The sequence below is a fragment of the Macaca thibetana genome, chromosome 12, assembly GCF_024542745.1.
Source record: "Macaca thibetana thibetana isolate TM-01 chromosome 12, ASM2454274v1, whole genome shotgun sequence".
In the NCBI taxonomy this organism is placed as follows: Eukaryota; Metazoa; Chordata; class Mammalia; order Primates; family Cercopithecidae; genus Macaca; species Macaca thibetana.
Window position 1 is genome coordinate 42,280,033 of NC_065589.1, and position 24,288 is coordinate 42,304,320.

Sequence of the window (24,288 nt, forward strand, 5' to 3'; positions counted from 1 at the left end):
GGTGGCATTCCCAGCACAGGAGAACCACTGGGTGCTGTACCACTGACTGAGGCCAAGATGGGGGAAGGAGATAGGAGTTGGATTAACTCTCAGCATCTTTGGAGCTCCACCCACCCACGTATTTGGCCCTGAGGGAGTTAATGATTTGGATGCCACTGCAGCGACTGTTACCTTTACTGCCAACCCATTGAGATCTGCCACCACAGAACCTCCAGAGACATTTGCATTAGGGACGGTTTCTGTGCTTGTTCCACGCAGGTGGACATTCGAAATTGGCATTCCTAATTCACGGCTGACCACCTGGATTTTAAGAGAGAGTTTCTTTTAAAACACTGATTAGTCACAGACCTGTACACATGCCTATGTGGTAACACATGTGTGATGCCCTCATACTCATGACAGGGACAAGGGAGCAGAATCACAAATTCCTCCAGCCACAAAAAGTTTCTTGTTTCTAAAACTCCTATAGCTAGTCTGGACCCCAAATTCTGAACACACTTTCCTTTTCTTTGACTTTCTGGTGATAGTGTCAGAAAGAGGAGGTGAGGCCCCAAGCCAAGGCGGGAAGAAATGCTTCATTCTTGTTTCTATAATCATGCTATTGACACCTTTGAGGCTTCTCCTATGACCACACTCTGCAAAATTCTAGCAGAACCTTATCAATGATAGGAGATATCTATCTCTTATCCACATTTCTGTAGTTGCCCCAGGAAAAGAGTGCTTCTTATGAGAAAGGACAATGACCTTGGAAAAGCAGCGGCATGAACATGTGGGTCACAGGAGATGGCGCCAGTGCCACGTGCGAACACAAGGACTTAACTGGCTGCTTTATTCTTTATTTTTAGCGCTAGAGAGCAAAATCATATTGCTAACTTTAGTTGATCCCAAACTCGACTCTCTCCTGCTAGCAGCGTGGCTTGAAAGTGCTTGCCCACAGCTTCTACAAGGACTCAGGCACACGGAACCCTTCCATGAGGTCTGGCTCTCAGATCCTCCACACAGTGCATAGGCTTAGAATATCAAAGTCTCTGGTGATCCAATAAGGAAAACACCCTCCACTGGGGAAAGTCAATTCTCAAGTGACTAAGAGAAAATGTGTATTCAACATCTTTATACTTAGAAAAATGTAAATGAAAGCAATAATGAGATACTTTCAGTCACTTATCAAATTATCTATAAATTTTCAACAATCCATCACATTCACTGTTGGTTAGGGGTATCATGAGAGGGATACTTTCTGGAAAACAATTTGATAATATGTGTCAAACAATTTAAAATAGTCACACCTGTGACCCAGTTATTCTACTCCCAGAAATCTATTTTAAGAAACAATCAATGATTTGATCACAGGTTAATGTACAAAAATCTTCACTGAAGTATTCGAACAACTGGGGATGGTTAAATGAACCATATATTTATCCACATACAGCCATGAAAATTCATGATTGTAAAGATGGCTTAATGACAGGAAAAAGGGTTCACACTATATAAAGTGGGTGGAAAAACAGAATACAAAATTATATAAAAGCATGTTGGTGACTTTTTGCGAAAGAAAAAAAAAACAAGATGTAAAGACCTCCAAATAATGAGTATTCTGTGTGGTGAAACTGTGTAGGGTCTTTGTTTTTAAAAATTTTCTGCTGCTTCCAAATGTTTTATAATCTATAATATTACTATTATGATTAACAAAAGAGAAATGGTAGCTTAAAATTAACCTAAAATAAGACAGCCAAAAGCAAACAGATAAAGTTTGCTTGTAAATATCAAAGGTGATTTATATTAGCGATTGTTTGGAGCCCATAATACATAAAGGGCAAGAAGTAATCCAAATTCATCAGCATTTACACATTATCTTATTGCCCAAGAAAAATTCAAAAAGGACAACTCAACTGTCACTATATCCAAAGGAAAGCAGCAAATAAGTATATAACTTTCTTTAGCAATAAAACAACTCGAGACTCTTCTGCCACATTCTTTTAGGGGTTTGGTTGCAAAATTGGTTTGTTTACCTAGTTTCTGCTAATTGTTTAACAGCGTAAACTGTCAAAGCTCAAATCTCCTATCTTTTATTTTTATTTGTTTTTACTTTTTGAGACAGAGTCTTGCTGTGCCACCCAGGCTGGAGTACAGTGGTGCAGTTGGCTCACTGCAGCTTCGACCTCCCAGGCTCAAGCAATCCTCCCACCTCAGCCTCCCAAGTAGGTGGGAAAACAGGCTCATGCCACCATGACCTGCTAATTTAATTTTTTTTTTTTTGGTAGAGATGGAATCTCCCTTTGTTCCCTGGGCTGGTCTCGAACTCCTTCACTTAAGCAATCCTCTTGCCCCAGTCTCCTGAAATGCTCGAGCCACCCCACCCAGCTTCCTATCCTGTATTTTGTAACAGAAAATATTCATTCATAGTTTTTCTCTCATGAGCAGATCTATAAGCACACACCCAACTCAATCTAGTTATTTGCATTCTTACCTGAATCATTTTAGTGTGGACCCCCTGCCCCATTTCAATTCCACCGTGAGTGACCAGCACAGAGCCGTCAAGATAAATGTGAACCAAGGCAGCAGCCTGAGCAGAAAAGACGAAAAGTATTTCTAAGGTCTTTTTGATATTATCACATATCATGTCAATTAAAACATTTTCCTTGGAAATATTTCCCTCCAAGAATCCCCCACCCCCCCAGGGTGGAGCAACATTTTAGGTTTCTTTTTGGGGTGGGGGAAATGGGGGCAGGGACTCTGTTTTAAAATGCAAAGTAATATATAGACAGGTAGAGGGAGAGGGTGAATAATTGTGTGCACGCATATTATCATAGTTGTAGTAGGCATGCCACAGAAAAATGAAAACGGAAATTCATTTTGTTATAATCCCATAAAAGATGAGATAGATAGACATTAAAATTTTTTTGCTGCAAAATGACTAAGCTCACCCTAAATCATCTTGGCACCGAACTACAGAGCTTTGGAGTTAGACAAGAACTTGGAAGTAATCTTATCTAACTGTATAGCTCCACACAAGGATCCAGAAGGAACAAGACTGCTAACAGCATTAAAGGCTCTTATAATCAGAAACATCCAGTCTCTAAGCTAAACATGTTTTATAATTAACAAGAATGTGCCTTCTTGCAGATCTGCCTGTGCTAAACTAGAATATGGGGATATCCCAGAAAATCACAGCAGAAAACAAGGATGGCTTCTTCCCTTTGGGTCTCCAGTGTAAGAGCAACATCAGCAGCATATGGTCCTAGGGCAGGTGTCTCTCAGTGGTTCCACTGTGGTCCAGGAAAGCCTGCAAGGCAACCTTTACAGCTCTTCAGCAGGGATGTGCTGACCGTATGGGTGTGGTCTGGGTCTTAACATCTAAGTTTCGAAGCAGAGTGACATAATAATCTAGGATTTGTAATGTCAAGGTCTTCAGAAAATTCTGGTAACAAGCTAATGTCAACTTAATAAACCAAAAATTTTCCTAAGCCTTAATTGCTCACTTAGATTATTTGTAAGCAACACTGGTCACAAGTGAAAGTTGATGGAGCTGCATGTTAATCAACAGATAAACCCAAGAAAAAGACAGCATTTCCAGATCAATTCTCTGCCCATCAGAAGGGCCTTCCAAGCTGCCTGGGAACTGTGGACCACACTTGGAGAACCGTCTCTTTATTTTTATCCAAAGGTTCACGTTACCCCTGTGAATGACAACCAGAAAGCTCTATCATTCCAAATAAGGCAAGTTTGATGGTGAAAATGCACTCCATTTATTTGGTCAGCAGTATTGGGCAAATGGGGACATCAGGATACTCTTTCTCTGAGGACAAAGGCACATATATCCACAGTCCAAAGGAGAACCTTAGACTCTTGAAGAAGGCATATCAGCCATGAAAATGACACCCAAGGACCTTGGGAAGATGCAGCAGAGTGTTTATTTACAGTTTATTAACTCATGACTCCTGGAAACACCATCTTTTGCTACTGGACATTCATCCTCAAAATGGTAAAGATAAGGAATAGTTTTCCTCTACAGAAAGCCCAGGACTGGCTGCCTGGGGGCCATGCATCAGATGTCAGGTGATGCCAGCTGCAACAAGAGCTCCTGGGCCCCATTCCATGGCACTTCATTGTGCTTTGCCAGAATATGAGCCCCCTGAAAGGAAGGATCACGTCCTAAGGAATCTCTCGGAATGCAACATAGGAACACACATGCGGTAGGTGGTCAGTAAATGTTTGGTAAGTAAATTTGCAGTAGCATAGCCATACAATCTGTTTCTTAATCTTGTAGACTCCATATTTGGCCTCCTTGGCTCTGCAAAGTGTGCATGTAATGCGTAGTTGCACTTGGCCCATGTGATTGAACTACAATTATAGTGGATTGTACTTTTCCTACATTGTGTGACCCTGCTGGTGATAGCATTCAGCCTGTATGTCCAAGACAGCATGTCTATCAGAGATCACCCAGTAATTTGTTCCATGTGGTGCTGCAGTCTCCTTGGGCCATTTAAAATGTCAGATTTGGTTTAGTTAAATGGCACCACTGTACAGCTCATTGTTAGTGCCACAAAATATAATTCTGCAAAGCTTCATCTATAAAATAGGCACAACTGGAAAGCTGGAGCAGATGGTTCTCCAATATAAGTAGAGGACCTAGTCAGGGAAATTTAAACCTTCAAACAACTACTACTGGTATCGATGAGAAGTTAGCTTCAAACCCACAGATTCCCCAAATGTTTCAGCCATTCAGACATTTGAGTTCCTACTCTGTGCCAAGTGCCATAGTAAGGCATTGGACACAGAGGTTGGTTAGGTCCTGTCTGTGCCATTCAGTGTTCACAGTGCAGGAAGTAAGTACACTGATATTGCAGGTTCAGCTCCAAACCATAGCAATACAGCAAATCACACAATTTTCGTTGTTTCCCAGTGCGTATAAGTGATGTTTATGCTACACTGTACTCTATTAAGTGTACAATAGCATTATGTCTAAAAAGATTGTACATACTTTAGTTTTAAAATGCTTTGTTAAAAAATGCTAACAGGCCAGGCACGGTGGCTCATGCCTGTAATCCCAGCACTTTGAGAGGCTGAGGCAGGCAGATCATGAGGTCAGGAGATCAAGACCATCCTGGCTAACATGATGAAACCCTGTCTCTACTAAAAATACAAAAAATTAGCCGGGCGTGGTGGCAGGTGCCTGTAGTCCCAGCTACTCGGGAGGCTGAGGCTGGAGAATGGCATGAACCCGGGAGGCAGAGCTTGCAGTGAGCCGAGATCGCGTCACTGCACGCCAGCCTGGGAGACAGAGTGAGACTCCATTTCAAAATAAATAAATAAATAAATAAATAAATAAATAAATAAATAAATATAAAATAAAATAAAATAAGATGCTAACAATCATCTGAGCCTTCAGAGAGTCAGAATCTTTTTGCTGGTGGAGGGTCTTGTCTCAATGTTGATGGCTGCTGACTAACCAGGGTGGTGGTTGCTGAAGATTGAGGTAGTTGTAACAATTTCTCTTCTTTTCCTTTCTCTTTTCTTTTCTTTTCTTTTTTGGAGATAGGGGCTCACTCTGTCACCCAGACTGGAGTGCAGTGCCTTCCTTAATAAGCTTAATCATTTCTAGCTTTTGATTTCAAGTGAGACTTGTGACTCTTTTTTTCACTTGAATACTTAGAGGCCATTGCAGGGTTATTAAATGACCTAATTTCAATATCATTGTGTCTCAGGGAATAGGGAGGCCTGAGGAGAGGGAGAGAAATGGGGGAAGGGCCAGTTGGTGGAGCAGTCAGAACACACAAAACATTTATTAAGTTTGCTGTCTTATGTGGATGTGGTTCATGGTGCTCCAAAACAATTACAATAGTAAAATCAAAGATAACTGATCACAGATCACCATAATTATGAAAAAGGTTGAAAAACTGTAAGAATTACCAAAACATGACAGAGAGACAAACATTGAGCACATACTGTTGGAAAAATGGCACCAATGGTTGCCACAAACTTTCAATTTGTAAAAAATGCAGCATCTAGGAAGTGCAATAAAGCAGAGTGCAATAAAACAAGGTATGCCTGCATAACACAGGTGGGGCACATTTGACCCCCTCAGTTGCTGGGCAGGGACGGCCTCTGCTCAGGGAGGCACTGTGGGACGATGAAGGCGGTGCTGAAGTTGAATCCCTGTTCTGCCATTTACTGGCTGGATGTCCTCGGGCAAGAGAGAGAATCCCTATGGGCTTCAGTTTCCGCTTCTATGAAATAGAGATTCATACCTACCTAATAGAGATGAGACAGGGAATAATCAAGTGGAGATTACCAATTCCCTAGCCCAGGTCCTTCCATGGAGAAAACACTCAAATATCATGTCTAGTTTCCTCCTCTATTTATTTTGTTTTAGAATAGAGTCTTTTAGCATGTGCCTTCCAAGGAGTTTGGTCTCAAATTCCTTGATTCAGCCCTAAGTAAATATTTTCAGCACAGAAGCTGGTCAGTTTCCCAGTTGGCCTTCAAGGATGAAGTTGTACTGTTGGCTGTTGTTGCCTAGTTTGTCCTCAGCTGAGCTGAATCCCACTTCAGTTCCTACCAAAAGGTGTTTTGGGGAGACCACGTGGTGCAACTAGAAAGCCCAGCTTTCAGAGCCACTCAGACCTGGGTTCTAGCCCCAGCCCTACCTCTACCAGCTGCAGGACCTTGAGCCAGTTATTTAAACCCTCTAAGCCAAGATTTTTTTTTTAATCCCTAAAATAAGGATACAAATCTTCTAGGTTGTCCCAAGGTTAAATGAAATACCTAAAAGTACTTATAACATTATAGCACTCAATAATTATCACTATGATTTTTTTTTTTTCTTTCTTGGAGAGATGGGGCCTCACTATGCTCAGGCTGGTTTCAAACTTCTGGTCTCAAGCAGTCCTCCTGTCTCGGCCTCCCAAAGTGTTGGGATTATAAGCGTGAGCCACTGCACCTGGCCATATTTTTTAAATCTACTTTTTGAGAAAATTCTGATGAGGAAAATGGGTGAGACCTGGTCTATGGTAGAGGCCAGATGTAAAGTAATGGCAGCCATCAAATAGAGGCAGTGTGCCATGTTTACCCATGGCCAAACATGAGAGGATTTCCAGAGGCTCTGTGAACAATGGGGACTGTTTTCCCTGATGATCCTGACAGGTCTGCTCAAGGACAAATGGCCCCAACTGACCTCATTGGTAGCTGCCAGCTCATCAGTTTACCCAAAAATTCTATACCAAGACTCAATGCTCATAAACCCTTTTCTCAATGGTAGTTTTTTCTCTCTTCTTTTGTAATAACCTCATTTTTGCTTTTATTTCTCAACCACAGTATCTTGACTGTCTCCAACATCTGAGTAAATTGCATGCAGACGACTACATGACTCTGTGTTATTTTTGCCATCACAAACAGGCAAGGAATGAGAAGGCTTAATAAGATCATCATTTGTTGTAATACTTCTCTGACCTACCACCTGCCTACGATCAAAGCTGCATGCAAATGTTCTAAGGCTCACACCAAAGCTCAACTAGGACAGTTAGGTAAATGGATGGATATGGGATGGGGAAAGGACTTTCCTACCCACTTTTCCTGGCCTCTTCTGATCCCTTAACACACAACATCCACACTAACGCCCTTCTCAAAGCTCCCCTCCCCTGCCATTTATTCCTATTTTGTGATCACTCAACACAGCTGCATGCCTTCTTTGTGGCTCCAACCAAGGAGTGAATTCTGCAAAGAGGAGTGACAATTGTGAGGGTCCTGCCAGTTTACCTATATATATATGTATGGATGTGTGTATGTAAGAAAATAGATAATAGGGGTTCCCCACTGCCATACCATGAGCTAGAATGCTGCAGTCCTTCACCAGCCGTTAGGGGTAAGTTTTATTCATTCTTGAGAAAGAATGAAGTCAAGAATGAAGAGATAGAAACATCAAGTGGGATTCAGCAACCAAGCAAGGGGATTTCTTTAATCAATGAAAGAAATTAAACTTCAAGAGCAGATTCCCAGTCCTCCCTTTCACAGTTTTAAAAGCTACAAGGGGAATAAACTTCAAAAATTCTACTTAAAAAGTGATTTATTTTTCCAAATTTAATTTATTCCAACCCACCCACAAGGAGTGGACCACCCAAAACCTTGCAGCTCCTCATTCCTATTTCATGGTCCAGCGACACAGAATTGTGGACACTGGAAGAGGAGTCTTGGAGGTCATCAGTCCCACCCTCCTGCTTTCCACATGAGCAGTCTGAGCCCAGAACAAACGGACTCAGCTGCCATTTGACAACTCCTGTTGCCAGGGCCAGGAGTAAACCTCAGTCTCCCAATTTCCAGCAAGAATGTTTTTCACCAACCATGGGCATGTGAGCAGAGGAGCTCTGGTCTCCCCTGGAGTAAAGCTAGCTTAATTACTTTGACTTTGGTGGCTTTTGTGAAATTTAACAACTGGGCATTGCAACCATATGGCTAATACGACTAAAGGAGAAGTTTCCTCAACACCTCTTGCTTTGTCAGAGCTGCTTCCGGGCATCATCCTCATGTGTGTTTGAAGAACTGACCTGACCAGCAGCGCGTGAGCCAAGGCCAACAGGATACTTCAGGGGGACCATGGCCAGTCCTTTCTTCTTCCAGTAATTCTCCGCGTTGAATTTTTCCACAGCCGCTTTCCTCAAGGAGTAGGAAGACACGGCCATACATTCTCTCCAACACTGGATCAGGTTCTTGGCATTGATCTCTTGTTTGTAGGGTGTTTGATCAATTTCCTTGTACATGTTTATCATTCGCACCTATGAAAGAAAAGGAGATTAAAGCGGGGAGGGGAAACCCAGCAGACATAGGCTCATCCATTCACCATCCTCCTGGTCAAATTCTGCTCATCCTATAAGGTCCAAGCCGAGTTCTACTTAGTCCTTGTGGAAGCCTTTCCTAATGCACAACATTGTCCTCTTCGTCTACTCAGAGCTTCTATCAAACATGCTAGCATTTACTTATGTGCTTTCTATGCTACTCTTGTGCAACTTTAAAGGATGGAACCCTTCCCTTATGTTGCAATATAACTCGACCACAGTCCGTGTACACTGTAGACTCTTAATTCTAGTTGCATTTGGAATATCTGCTGAAAGATCATCTAGGCCACATGATTTGGATTACTCCCATGCTATGTTGAAAGATAAGACTACTCACCTCCAAAACAGGCAAACATGAAAGTGTGTTTAAATATGACCAATATCTAGGATGAAAAACAAATTAAAAGATTCTATCCTAGGATGTCTGAAGCACTGAGTAGAATTCTTCCTGTATTCCCAGAATTGGCGATTAAGACCCTCAGCTAATAATAAAAGGTGCCAAGTATGTCACATTCTCAGCTGAGAAAACTCTTAGCACTTGTGGCCAACCCCTTCCCTAAGCTGACAGAGCCATCACAGATACACTCTCCCCACCCTCCTAAGCAAATTCTCAGATCATTGTAAGAGAAAGACTGGAAATTAATGAGCTGTCCCACTTGGGGAAAAGTGGTGTTTTTAAGAGGTTGTTTCCTGCTCTAACTTCCCTGGGGATGAAGGGAGGTCTTCCTGTAATTCTCCTCCATAGTGCTACCAAATGTGGCAGGACATCAGGAGAGAGTCTAGTGGGATGGCCAGGAAGGGAGGAGCAAGGCCTCCCACACATTCGAGAGAAGCAAAGAAGGTGGCTACTATTGGGTGAAAGATGGTAGATGAATTGGGACATGGGGCCTTCTAAAGACTGCTGGGGCATGGGCAGAGAGGTCACCAGTGGAATGCTGTGCCAGCCACCCCCTGACGGTCCAAGGACTGCCAATTTTTGGAAGAGCTGGTAGAAATGGAACCATAGACAATGTATTTGAAAAGTGACTACATCTGACCAAAGAGAGGACTGTGAGCTTGCTGGGAGAAGTCACAGAGGGAGAAACTGGCTGTTTTCCCTGGTCCTTCTCCTCTTCCTCCTCGCATCAGCATCACAGCAGAAGGCACAGGGGAGGAGAAGGGGCTGACAGAGAGCTCACCCCATCTCCCCACACTAATTCCACTCCAGGATCTGGGAAGAGGAGCCAGGCAGGTGAAAGTCCTTGTCGATAAACGAAGTTGGGGCTGAGACTGAAAGAATCGAAAGGAGAACCTGGATCATCATGGCAGACAGGAAGCAGGACTAGATTGCAGCTCTGGACAGAGCAGCTTGTGGAAGTTCGCCTTATGAATTTTAGCTCCAGATCAACTGCAAGAACAAAGCAGTAATCCCGAGAGGACCCACAAACCCTCTGAAGGAAGTGGACTACTTCTGCAGGACATGGGAGATACCCCAAATACTGTGAGTGCCCCAGCTGTGGAAGAGGGAAAGGGAGATTCTCCTCTCCCGAACATACACCTCCACTGGAGAAGCTGAAGGTCTGTTTGCAGGAGAAGATTCTGACTTTACCTGGAGCTGAGCCAATTTAGAGAGCTGAGCAAAATGCAGATAGAGGAAGCAGCAGAAAGGCCCTAGGAGCTTGCTGTGTCCCCTAGCAGGCCATTCCTGCCTAACAACACAGGGATCCATCAGGGGGTGGGGGTGACCAGAGGAGCAAGGGTTGAAACTCCACAGGGAGAAAGAAATCTCTAGCTGAACTTTCTAACAATTTGAATGAGGCAAGAAGCCTCCTGGCCAGAGCTCGGTGGGAGGGCACCAATATGGTGTGCAGACTCCACAGGCCAGGGAAGAACCAAGCCCTTTTCTCTCGCAGCTGGGAGGGATGTAGCCCAGGGCAAGTTTTCAAGCCCATCACACCCTCTGCCTGGAAACACACTCAGGGCTGCTGGGGGGTGCACGGTGGGAGTGAGACCAACCCTTCAGTTTGTATGGGAGCTGGGAGAGGCCTGTAACTGCTGGCTTTCCCTCACTTCCCTAACAACCTGCATGACTCAGCAGAGGCAGCCATAATTCTCCTAGGTACACAACTCCAGTGACCTGGGAATCTCTCCCCTAACCCACACAGCAGCCACGGCAAGATCCACCCAAGGAGAGTGTGAGCTCAGATATGCCTAGCACCGCCCCCACCTGATGGTCCTTCCCTATCCACCCTGGTAGTGGAAAACAAAGGCCATTTAATCTTGGGAGTTCTACGGCCCCACCTACCACCAGACCCTCTCCACATTACTACAGCTGATGCTTTCTGGAAAGTGCCACCTCTTAGCAGGAGGCCAACCAGTACAAAAATAGAGCATAAACCACCAAAGCTAAGGACCCTCATGGAGTCCACTGCACCCTCCATCACCTCCACCCGAACAGGCACTGGTATCCATGGCAGAGAGACCCACAGATGGTTCACATCACAGGACTCTGTGCAGACAACTCTCAGTACCAGCCTGGACCTGGGTAGACTCGCTGGGTGGCTAGACCCAGAAGAAAGACAAAAATCACTGCAGTTCAGCTCACAGCCACATCCATAGGGAAAGAGGGAGAGTACTACATCAAGGCAACATTCCATGGGACAAAAGAATCTGAACAACAGCCTTCAGCCCTAAACTTTCCCTCTGACAGAGTCTACTCAAATGAGATGGAACCAGAAAACCAACCCTGGTAACATGACAAAACAAGGCTCTTCAACATCTCCAAAAAATCACACTAGTTCACCAGCAATGGATCCAAACCAAGAAGAAATCTCTGATTTACCTGAAAAAGAATTCAGGAGGTTAGTTACTAAACTAACCAGGGAGGAACAAGAGAAAGGCAAAGCCCAATACAAAGAAATCAAAAAAATGATACAAGAAGTGAGGGAGAAATATTCAAGGAAATAAATAGCTTAAAGAAAAAACAAAAATTCAGGAAACTTTGGACACACGTTTAGAAATGCAAAATGCTCTGGAAAGTCTCAGTAATAGAACTGAACAAGTAGAAGAAAGAAATTCAGAGCTCAAAGACAAGGTCTTTGAATTAACCCAGTCCAACAAAGACAAAGAGAAAAGAATAGAAAAATATGAACAAAGTCTCCAAGAAGTCTGGGATTATGTTAAACAACCAAACTTAAGAATAATCAGTGTTGCTAGGAAAGTAGATAATTCTAAAAGCTTGGAAGACATATTCGGGGGGATAATCAAGGAAAACTTCCCCAGCCTTGCTAGAGACCTAGACATCCAAATACAAGAAGCACAAAGAACACCTCAAAATTCATCTCAAAAATATCTTCGCCTAGGCACATTGTCATCAGGTTATCCAAAGTTAAGACAAAGGAAAGAATCTTAAGAGCTGTGAGGCAAAAGCACCAGGTAACCTCTAAAGGAAAAACTATCAGATTAACAGCAGATTTCTCAGCAGAAACCCTACAAACTAGAACGGATTGGGGCCCTATCTTCAGCCTCCTCAAACAAAACAATTATCAGCCAAGAATTCTGTATCCAGTGGAACTAAGCATCATATATGAAGGAAAGATACAGTTGCTTTCAGACAAACAAATGCTGAGAGAATTCACCATTACCAAGTCACCACTGCAAGAACTGCTAAAAGGAGCTCTAAATCTTGAAACAAATCCTGGAAATACATCAAAACAGAACTTCTTTAAAGCATAAATCACACAGAACCTATAAAACAGAAATACATGTTAAAAAGCAAAAACAAACAAACAAACAAAAGTACACAGGCAACAAAAAGCATGATGAATGCAACAGTACCTCTCATTTCAATACTAACATTGACTATAAATGGCTTAAATTCTCCACTTAAAAGATACAGAACCGCAGAATAGATAAGAACTCACTAACCATCTAGTGCCTTCAGAAGATTCACCTAACACATAAGGACTCATATGAACTTAAAGTAAAGGGGTGGAAAAAGGCAATTCATACAAATGGACACCAAAAGCGAGCAGGAGTAACTATTCTTATATCAGACAAAACAAATTTTAAAGCAAGAGTTAAAAGAGACAAATAGGGACATTATATAATGGTAAAAGGCCTTGTCCAACAGGAAAATATCACAATCTTAAACATATACACACCTAACATTGGAGCTCCCAAATTTATAAAACAATTACTAATAGACCTAAGAAATGAGATAGACAGCAATACAATAATAGTGCGGAACTGCAATACTCCACTGACAGGACTAGACAGGTCATCAAGACAGAAAGTCAACAAAGAAACAATGTATTTAAACTATACCTTGGAACAAATGGACTAAACAGATATATACAGAACATTTCATCTAACAACTGCAGAATATACATTCTGTTCAACAGCACATGGAACTTTCTCCAAGATAGACCATATGATAGGCCATAAAACAAGCTCAATACATTTAAGAAAACTGAAATTATATCAAGCACTCTCTCAGACCACAGTGGAATAAAACTGGAAATGAGCTCCAAAAGGAATCTTCAAAACCATGCAAATACATGTAAATTAAATAACCTGCTCCTGAATGAGCATTGGGCCAAAAACGAAATCAAATGGAAATTAAAATATTCTTTGAACTAAATGACAATAGTGACACAACCTATCGAAACCTCTGAGATACAGCAAAGGCGGTGCTAAGAGGAAAGTTCATAGCCCTAAATGCCTATGTCAAAAAGACTGAAAGAGCACAAACTGACATGCTAAGGTCACACCTCAAGGAACTAGAGAAACAAGAACAAACTAAATCCAAACCCAGCAGAAGAAAGGAAATTACCGAGATCAGAGCAGAACTAAATGAAACTGGAAAAAAAAAATACAAAAGATTAATGAAACAAAAATCTGTTTCTTTGAAAAGATAAATAAAATTGATAGACCATTAGCAAGATTAACTAAGAAGACTGAAAATCCAAATAACCTCACTAAGAAACAAAAACAGGAGATATTACAACTGATAACACTGAAATACAAGAGATGATTCACAGCTACTATGAGCACCTTTACACACATAAACTAGCAAACCTAGAAGAGATGGATAAATTCCTGGAAATATACACCCGCTAGTTTTAATCAGGAAGAATTAGATACCCTTAACAGACCAATAACAAGAGCGAGATTGAAATGGTAATTTAAAAATTACCAACAACAAAAAGTCCAGGACCAGACGGATTCACAGCAGAATTCCACCAGACATTTGAAGAAGAATTGGTACCAATCCTTTTGACACTATTTCACAAGATAGAGAAAGAAGGAACCTTAACTAAATTCATTTTATGAAGCCAGCATCACCCTAATAACAAAACCAGGAAAGGACATAACCAAAAAAGAAAACTACAGACCAATACCCTTGATGAACATTGATGTTAAAATCCTTAACAAAATACTAGCTAACCGAATCCAACAACATATCAAAAAGATAACCCACCATGATCAAGAGGGATTCATACCAGGGATCCAGGGATGCAGGGATGGTTTAACACACGCAAGTCAATAAATCTGATACACTACACAAACATAATTAAAAACAAATATCACATGATCATCTCAATGCAGAAAAAGCATTTAACAAAATCCAGCATCTCTTTATGATTAAAACTCTCAGCAAAATCAGCATAAAAAGGACATGCCTTAATGTAATAAAAGCCATCTATGACAAGCACACAGCCAACATAATACTGAATGGGGAAAAGTTGAAGGCATTCCCTCTGAGAACCGAAACGAGACAAGGATGCCCACTCTAACCACTCGTCTTCGACATAGTACTGGAAGTCCTAATCTGAACAATCAGACAAGAGAAAGAAATAAAGGGCATCCAAATCGGCAAAGAGGAAGTCAAACTGTCACTGTTTGCTGACGATATGATCGTTTACCTTGAAAACCCTAAGGACTCCTCTACAAGGCTCCTAGAACTGATAAAAGAATTCAGCAAAGTTTCTGGATACAAGATTAATGTATACAAATCAGAAGTTCTTCTGTATACCAATGGTGAGCAAGCAGAGAATCAAATCAAGAACACAACCCCTTTTACAATAGTTGCAAATAATAATAATAAAATACTTAGGAATATACCTAATCAAGGAGTTGAGAGACCTCTACAAGGAAAACTACAAAACACTGCTGAAAGAAATCACAGACGACACAAACAAACGGAAACACATCCCATGCTCATGGATGGGTAGAATCAATATTGTGAAAATGACCATATTGAAAAGCAATCTACAAATTCAAAGCAATTCCCATCAAAATACCATCATCATTCTTCACAGAATTAGAAAAAACAATTCTAAAGTTCATATGAAACCAAAAAAAAGCCTGCATAGCTAAAGTAAGACTACGCAAAGTGAACAAATCTGGAGGCATCACACTACCTGATTTCAAACTATACTAGAAGGCCATAGTCACCGAAACAGTGTAGTACTGGTATAAAAATAGGCACACAGAGCAGTGGAACAGAATAGAGAACCCAGAAATAAACCCAAATACTTCCACCCAACTGATCTTTGACAAAGCAAACAAAATAATAACGTGGGGAAAGGGCACCCTTTTCAACAAATGGTGCTGGGATAATTGGCTAGCCATGTGTAGTGAGAATGAAACTGGATCCTCATCTGTGACCTTATACAAAAATTAACTCAAGATAGATTAAGGACTTAAACCTAAGACCTGAAACTATTAAAATTCTAGAAGAGAACATTGGAAAAACCCTTTTAGACATTGGCTTAGGCAAGGATTTCATGACCAAGAACCCAAAAGCAAATGCAATAAAAACACAGATAAATAGCTGGGAGCTAAATAAACTAAAGAGCTTTCTGCATGGCAAAAGGAACACTCACAGAGTGGGAGAAAATCTTCACAACCTGCATATCTGACAAAGGACTAATATCCAGAACCTACAACAAACTCAAACAAATCAGTAAGAAAGAAACAAACAATCCCATCAAAAAGTGAGCTAAGGACATCGTCACCAATAATCAGGGCAATGCAAACCGAAACCACAATGTGATACCACCTTACTCTTCCAAGAATGTCCATAATCAAAAAATCAAAAAACTGTACATGTTGGCTTCAATGCAGTAACAGGGAACACTTCTGCACTGCTGGTGGGAAGGTAAACTAGTACCGCCACTATGGAAAACAGTGTGGAGATTCCTTAAAGAACTAAAAGTAGAACTACCATTTGATCCAGCAATCCCACTACTGGGTATCCACCCAGAGGAAAAGAAGTCATTATTTGAAAAAGATACTTGCACGTGCATGTTTATAGCAACACGATTCACAATAACAAAATCATGGAATCAACCCAAATGCCCACCAATCAATGAGTGGATAAAGAAACTGTGGTGTGTATGTATAAGTATATATATGTGTGTATGATGGAATACTACACAGCCATAAAAAAGGAATGAATTAACAGCATTTGCAGTGACCTGAATGAGACTAGAGACTATTATTCTAAGCAAGTAATTCAGGAATGGAAAACCAAACATCATATGTTCTCTCTGATATGTGGGAGCTAAGCTCTGGGGACACAAAGACAATGGACTTTGGGGACTTGGGGGGAAGAGTGGGAGGGGAGCGAGGGATAAAAGACTACAAATATGGTGCAGTGTACACTGCTCGGGTGATGGGTGCACCAAAATCTCACAATTCACCACTAAAGAACTTACTCATGTAACCAAATACCACCTGTACCCCAATAACTTACGGAAATAAATAAAAATAAAAGCCAATCTATTAATGTTACAAAGGAAAAAAAAGAACAAAAAGGAGATCAGTTTAGCAACTGAAATGACCAACTTTTTCACAGCTGGCTGAGATGTTTGGGAAGCGGGGAACAACAGCCGTGATGGAATTGTGGGTAGCAGTTATACCCCCAGCCAATGGAAGCTTCTCACCAGCCAGGGGAGAATGCAGTGCTCACTCCTCAGGATCTTCTGCTTTGGGATTTTGGAGCAGGCGTCTGAGTAAGGGGGTGAGGATTGCTGGACTTTGGAGTCTGGGTTCTGCCTTAACCAGTTAGCTGAGGGACCTGGCACAAATCATCTACCCCTCTGGGTCTCAAATTCCTCAACCTGAATGGCCCCCATTCTCCGACATTCCACATGTTTTGTCTGTGAAGCTAATTTAGCATTACCTTCTCAGGGGATAGTCCACATTTGGCTGCAACTTCCATGATACAAGATTCGGTGATCAGCCCTGCCTGAGGAAAGCCAAACCCACGAAAAGCCGTGTTGGATGGAAGGTTGGTTCTGCATGCCCAACCCCGGCAGCGGAGGTTGGGAAACTTGTAAGCATTGTCCATTTTCAGAAGTCCCATTTCTATCACCTGGAGAAATCCAGAGTTGATGTGATTAAGACCTTCTGAACCTGTTTCACCATCCTACGACCTCATACCAAAACCAGGCTGGGAATGGCAGCCCTCTTTACATCTCATCAAACATGCTAAAATATTCCCATCCCCCAATTAAACACATTTTTGCTATAAAATAATTTTTAAGTATTTGAATAATGTTTCCTTTGAGAGCATTATTATTTTTGTATTTTGGAGTTAATGCATTTTTTTTTTTTTTGAGATGGAGTCTCACTCTGTTGCCCAGGCTGGAGTGCAGTGGCGTGATTTCCATTCACTGCAAGCTCCACCTCCCGGGTTCACACCATTTTTCTGCCTCAGCCTCCCGAGTAGCTGGGATTACAGGCACCCACCACTATGCCCAGGTAATTTTTTGTATTTTAGTAGAGACGGGGTTTCACCATGTTAGCCAGGATGGTCTCAATCTCCTGACCCCGTGATCCACCTGCCTCAGCCTCCCAAAGTACTGGGATTACAGGCGTGAGCCACCGCGCCTGACCTTAATGCATTTTTTAAGATTTCAAACATACAAAGGCCTTTGATATGTTCACAGGCCCCAAGCACTGGGTTTATATAATGTAATGATTATAATATCCTAGAAGACAGAGAAAACAGAAAAAAATGTTTTGGCATTGGGTCTAATGTGTTGGTTCTTAATCGTGAGCAATCTTTTCCCTGCTCCGGGGGACATTTCGCAATGCCTGGAGACATTTTTCATTGTTAACATTTTGGTTGAAACTCTTTTTTGTTTTGAGATGGAGTTTCATTTTTGTTACCCAGGATGGAGTGCAATGGCGCAATCTGGGCTCACTGCAACCTCTGCCTCCGGGGTTCAAGTGATTCTCCTGCCTCAGCCTCCCAAATAGCTGGGATTACAGGTGTGTGCCACCATACCCAGCTAATTTTGTATTTTTAGTAGAAACAGGATTTCACCACGTGGTCAGGCTGGTCTCGAACTCCTGGCCTCAAGTGATCCACCCACCTCAGCCTCCCATAGTGCTGGGGTTACAGGCGTGAGCCACCGTGCCCGGCTTGGTCGAAACATTTTTATTTGGGGTTGGGGTGGACATAGTGGCTCACACCTGTAATCTCAGCACGATGGGAGGATTGTTTGAGCCTAGTAGTTTGAGATCAGCTCTGGCAACATAGTGAGACCCCATCTCTATAAAATAATAATTAAAAAAAATTAGCTAGGCATGGCGGCATGTACCTGCAGTCCCAGCTACCTGGGAGGCTGAGGTAGGAGGATCGCTTGAGCCACTGTACTACAGCCTGGGCAACAGAGGGAGTCTCTGTCTCAAAAAGTAAAAAGTAAAAAATAAAAAGACTAGAGGGTGGTAATGCCACTGACACCTACTAAGTAGAGGCCAAAGATGGTACAATGAGCAGGATAGTCCCCACCATAAAGAGCTACACACTCCAAAATGTCAGTAGGGCCAAAGCTGAGAAAGGTTGGTCTCATGTGTGAATCTGGGAAAACAGTTCTAAGTTTGGGAAGCCAGGGGTGAACACAGATACAACTCAGCCAGCATCTCTGGGCTGACACCAGGAAGTAACACATGGCTATCCCTGCAAGAATGGTCATTATGCCTTTATAATCAAATATTACTTAACTATTGGACATTTTCTAAGTTAAATCATTTTATGTAACACTCTTTCAGGAATGTGAACTTGTTCCTTAAAACACTTACCAATAATGATTCATCCAAAGAGTTGCCTGCATTGCTATAATGCTCCATGTCCAGGGCCAAGATTCTGCCATCATTCATGAATCCAGCCTGGGGAAGAGAACCAACATCGAATGCTGGAACAGTGGCCAAGTCTCTCTAAATTTTGTCATTTGCGAACCCTCCACACATAGGGGAAAAGCGTCATGACATTGGATTTGGCAGTGACTTCTTGGATAATATATAACTAGCTCTGTGATCTTAGGCAAGCTATGTAACCACACAGGCGATTTGTGAAATGGAAGTAAATAAGGCAACACATAGAAAATTATAGGCAAGTGCCTGAAACATAGCAAGTACTCTAAATATAATTAATATTACTACCATAAATAGTATTCATATCACCTTTCCTCACACTACTCTCCATCAGAAAACACTATTTTCTCATAGTTTTAGTCACCATTATGGCAACGGCTTCTGTCACTATAATCCAGTCCTTTCAACCAAGTCCCATGGGGGTGAAGGACATTTCTGCTTCAGGGTCCTGTTGTCACTTCTTCCCCCAGCATTTACACAAACAAGTTCTTCATTGTCCTTCCAGATCGGCTTCTCCTTCCAACTTGTCGCTTTCTTCTAAAACCCTCCAAGTCATGTTTATGGTTTTATTCTTCATTGCATTTTGCCAAGATTTTCACTAATCCTGTTTTATTTTACACTATAATGGCTCTTGGACCCATCTCTTCTACATCTTACTATCATATTCAGACCCCCCAACTGCTTCATGTCTGAATGCATCAGCTGCCTCCCGCTGGTCTACCAGCTTCCATCCTCTATCCTCCCCAGACCATCCTCTTAGCCTCCCCAAAGAACCCATGTTTAATTACGGCACTGAGCCAGTCAAGGATTCACTCAGTCTCACTCTTTCTTTTAAGATCAAGTTTAAACTTCCCACTCTGGGACTGTAGGCCCCTCTCAGTCAGGCATCACCTAAGCCCATCAATCCTATTTTTCACTACCCTCCAGGAAGTGCTTTGTGTTCTAATTCCCCCTCTCCCCTTACTCCTGCCTCTATCAAACATGCCATGTTTATTACACCTCTGTAGTTTTGCTCTTATTATTCCCACACCTGGCATGCCTTCTTTCTGTCTATCTATTCTGGGTTTTTTTTGTAACAGAGTCTCACTCTGTCACCCAGGCTGGAGTGCAGTGGCGCTATCTTGGCTCGCTGCAACCTCTGCCTCCCAGGTTCAAGCGATTCTCCTGCCTCAGCCTCCCAAGTCGCTGGGATTACAGGTGCCTGCTGCCACACCTGGCTAATTTTTCATATTTTTAGTAGAGACAGGGTTTCACTGTGTTGCCCATGCTGATCTCAAACTCCTGAGCTCAGGCAATCCACCCACCTCAGCCTCCCAAAGTGCTAGGATTACAGGCCTGAGCCACCGTGCCTGGCCTCCATTCTTGAAGACCTATATTTTACCTTCTCTAAGAAGGTGCCTATATATACTCCAACTCATATTCCTGTCTCCATCTTTTAACCTGAGATTGTTATGTTTTTGTAATGACTTCACATATGTCTTATTTTTAAAAATCTCCTTCAGGATAAAGTTTACTGTAACAAATATTTCTGAGCTAGATCAGATTCAAAATACAGTTCAGAGTGTGATGTGAAATGGAAACATTCATTATCTCCTAAAAAACCTGTATGTAGTTATGCAGTTTTGTGATGGAGACAATGCTATGCATTTAACAAATCCTATTGTCTTTCATCCTGGGTGCACAGGAAGATGACATTTCCCAGCCTCCCTTACAGTTAGGTGACAGAGGTCTCGCCAATGACATCTGGACACAACTGAGGTCCGGTGCCTAAAACCTAAAGCACCAACCACATGGCACTCCATGCTCTCTCTCTCTTCCCTGTCTGCTGCCCTCAGCAAAAGATCTCCTGGAAGAATCAGAGTTTGCAGGGCAGTGATACCCAATAAAACTTTCTGTGATGATGGTAATGTTCTGCTTCTGCACTGTCCAATATGGCAGACACTAACCACATGTGGCTACTGAGCACTTGTAATATAGCTAATACAACTATGGAGCTAAATTTCTAATTGTATTTAATTTGGATAATTTAGATTTAAATAGTCATATGCCCCTAGGGACCACTATATTGGATGATGCAGTCCAAGGGCACAGTGGCACCAATAAATGGAAACAGCTCCAGTCCTCAATGATTTTACAAAGCAGAATCCTCCCCCTTTCCCCTCAATGATTATACTGAGCTGTTACTTGAGCAAGAAATGACATCATGAAAGCTTAAGAGCTTTTAAGTTGTTTGTTAGAGCAGTTAGCCCACTCTGACAAGTACAATTTTTCTTATAAAGCAAAAGAATCACTATTTTCTGCTACAAATTTTTTTCTATGAATTTCTGGAACCCCATTTTACAAAAATATCCTTGATACATTGAAGAATGAGGAACCCATTTATAAATAATTGTTTTTATTACAAATACTGTTATGAGAATTATTCTACTTTTACCTTTTTAATATGTGGGAATAAGTATGGTAATCAGATCTACTTTAATGATGTACACACTCATGTTTCCTAGTTATTCGCTCTGTACAGCCAATACCAGCTAGCACCAAGTGTTTTATTTCTGAAACTGACATCTTTGAGCTAAGCAGAAAAGCCTCCATTGAACCAGCTAGTAATTAAAAGTCAGTGCAACAAATAGAAAGTTAAATAGATGCTCTGTTTGTTGATTTGCTCATTGTTACTCCCCACTAGAGAGCAGCCAAAGGCTGCCCTGTGCACTGATAGGATGTTATATCTACAACATAAATCATTCCTCCACACCTTCTTGTACTCACTTTGTACTTTCCAAGGTAAGGATGGCGGCCTCCAGTTATTAACATGTCTTCTCCTCGTTCCAGAACACAGCGAACTGCACGGCCATGTCTAAAACAGAAAAAAAGCAAGTGAAGTAAACTCTCTTACCTAGTAGGCATTCTCTGGGGTTTATGTAACTCCTAGCAAGAGCCTGAGGGAAGCCTACGCGCACCACAGAACAACACGACTACTTCCCACGCCTAGCCTCTGCTGACCTAAGGCGTACACAGTGGGCTTTCCTCCTGTGAGGTCAGGGAGTAATGCCAGGCATTTGCAACTTGTGGGACGGAGGCTCTCGGGTGCCAGGGGCTCCAGGGCATTGCGTTGGGAGCATTTCCTGTTGCAGTAACAACCTTTATTATAGGCAAATGGTCCCAAGGTCTTATTTTAGACTCACCAGAAATGGAAGAATGCAGGTGCTGTCTAACTATCCAGCGCTCCCTGATGGGAGAGATTTGGAATCAAGGTCTTTTTGCTTCCTGAGATGGAGGAACTGACCCATATTACTCAGCAAACAAATTAAGCCTTCTAGGTGTGCCTGCTCCAGAGACAATTTTCCATGAGAATTTTTTGAGATCCTCAAAGGAAAATGGCTATATAAATGAATGTAAGCATAACAAAAGCAAAGTCTCTATTTAAATCAAGAAAATATACATATACACACATATACATATATGCACATATATACACAAATGTATATGCATGTACATACACATATGCGTGTATGTATATGTACATATATGTATATATGTGTGTGTATATGGGACCCCATTTTACAAAAATATCTTTGATATATTGAAGAATGTCCATATATACACACAAACATACATATATGTTTATGTGTATGTATATAAACATATATGTGTATATGTATACATAGGTACATGGTTCAAAAACTCATATATATGACCTCTACATACATAGCTCAGTCCAGCAGGTGCTGAGGACAAGTAACTCCCACCCATTCAGGACCTGTTTCTGCCCACTTTCTAGGTATTATAATATTTTTTCTGTGGCTTTTATTATTTTCAGTAATTGATTCTTATTTTGGTTTCTATAGGACAGTATAAGACAAGTAAGTGTAATAAGCTGGCAGCTTGATTGTGTGTTTGTATAGTATATGTGATATTAAATAATCTTGGCCCAGGTTCTTCCTCACTGATTCTGACAGTGAGAACTTTCAGCGTGACTTCATTTTATTTTTAGCAGATTTTCTCCACTTACTTGTTTGCGGCAAATGCAGTGACGGCTGCAATGACTCCGGTTTTGAACGCCTTCCCTCCAAATGCTCCACCAACACGCTTTACATGGCACATGACCTTGTTAGCTGGGAGCTTCAAGGTGGAGGCAACAATGTCCTGTGAACAATAATAGTTCTGATTAATCTGATCCATCTTCAGCAAGGACTTAACTGTGACTATTATTGTCACATCTATGATCTTAACAAACAAAACTGTCCCCTGAAATGGGAGTGTGGCAGCCACTAGATGTTTTGATTCTTTAATGTTGCACATGACACCCACACCGTGTGGTTATGCTAAATAATGGGATAATGTTCAACAACCCTGGCACACAGCCCCACCTGATCTCAGCAATACTTGGCTATGATGATATTGCCAAAACTAATTAGTAGTGTTTTCATTGCCAGTGACATATTTTTGTGCTCATACTTTTTTGTATTTTCCCCATGAACCACATCTAAAGTATTCTATTCACACTAATCCCTAGGCATACGTTTCCTGAAGCCGTGGGATTTTGCAGTCTTCTAAGCCTCACTCAACATGGGTCTTTTCCCCGCATTCTACTGTCTCTGCTGGAAAATAAGCACTTCTCAGCCAGGTGTGGTGGCTCATGCCTGTAATCCCAGCACTTTGGGAGTCCAAGGTAGGCGGATCACCTGAGGTCAGGAGTTTGAGCCCAGCCCGGCCAACATGATGAAATCTCATCTCTTCTAAAAATACAAAAAGTAGCCAGGCATGGTGGTGCATGCCTGTAATCCCAGCTACTCAGGAGGCTGAGGCAGGAGAATTGCCTGAACCTGAAAGGCAGAGATTGCAGTGAGCTAAGATTGCACCCTGCACTCCAGCCTGGGTGACCAAGCGAGACTCTGTCTCAAAAAAAAAAGCACTTCTCACTTCTTGTTTGGATTGCTGCTAAAGTTGACTAGTTGGTCTTTCCTGGATGCAGATCTCACTCTTTTCTGCCATCCTAATGATTAGGGATCATTTAGTCTTAATAATTGATTCTTACAGATGTGAAGCCTGAGACGGATGAGGTTACGGACCCAACATCCCACAGGGAGTGAAGAGTAAAGCAGGCCTGAAGTGGAGTTCCTCTGACCCTCCTTAGGATCCTGCCTTTTACGAGGCCTCATTCTCCAGTCTTACATTCCTACTCTTCTGCTAAGAGCACTGGCTCCTTATGACCAGAATCAAGACCCCTCTGCCTCATTTCCCTTACTCTCAACCTGATGCTTAAACCTAGCCTCCTTTAAGGCACCCCTCCATTCCAGCTGGGGTGGTCATT

General features: G+C 42.0%; 1 protein-coding gene across 1 annotated transcript in view; it reads right to left on the reverse strand.

Annotated features, from left to right (window-relative positions):
• LOC126932129 (aldehyde oxidase 1) overlaps positions 1-24,288 on the reverse strand; it is an 88,304-nt gene that overhangs the window by 12,233 nt on the left and 51,783 nt on the right. Inside the window, exons 22-28 of the mRNA XM_050750676.1 lie at positions 22,987-23,120; positions 21,744-21,831; positions 18,906-18,992; positions 16,999-17,190; positions 8,541-8,768; positions 2,468-2,563; positions 172-300 (exon numbers count right to left, since the gene is read on the reverse strand). Of these exons, the coding sequence (XP_050606633.1) occupies positions 172-300; positions 2,468-2,563; positions 8,541-8,768; positions 16,999-17,190; positions 18,906-18,992; positions 21,744-21,831; positions 22,987-23,120 (954 nt within the window). The remainder of the gene's footprint in view (positions 1-171; positions 301-2,467; positions 2,564-8,540; positions 8,769-16,998; positions 17,191-18,905; positions 18,993-21,743; positions 21,832-22,986; positions 23,121-24,288) is intronic.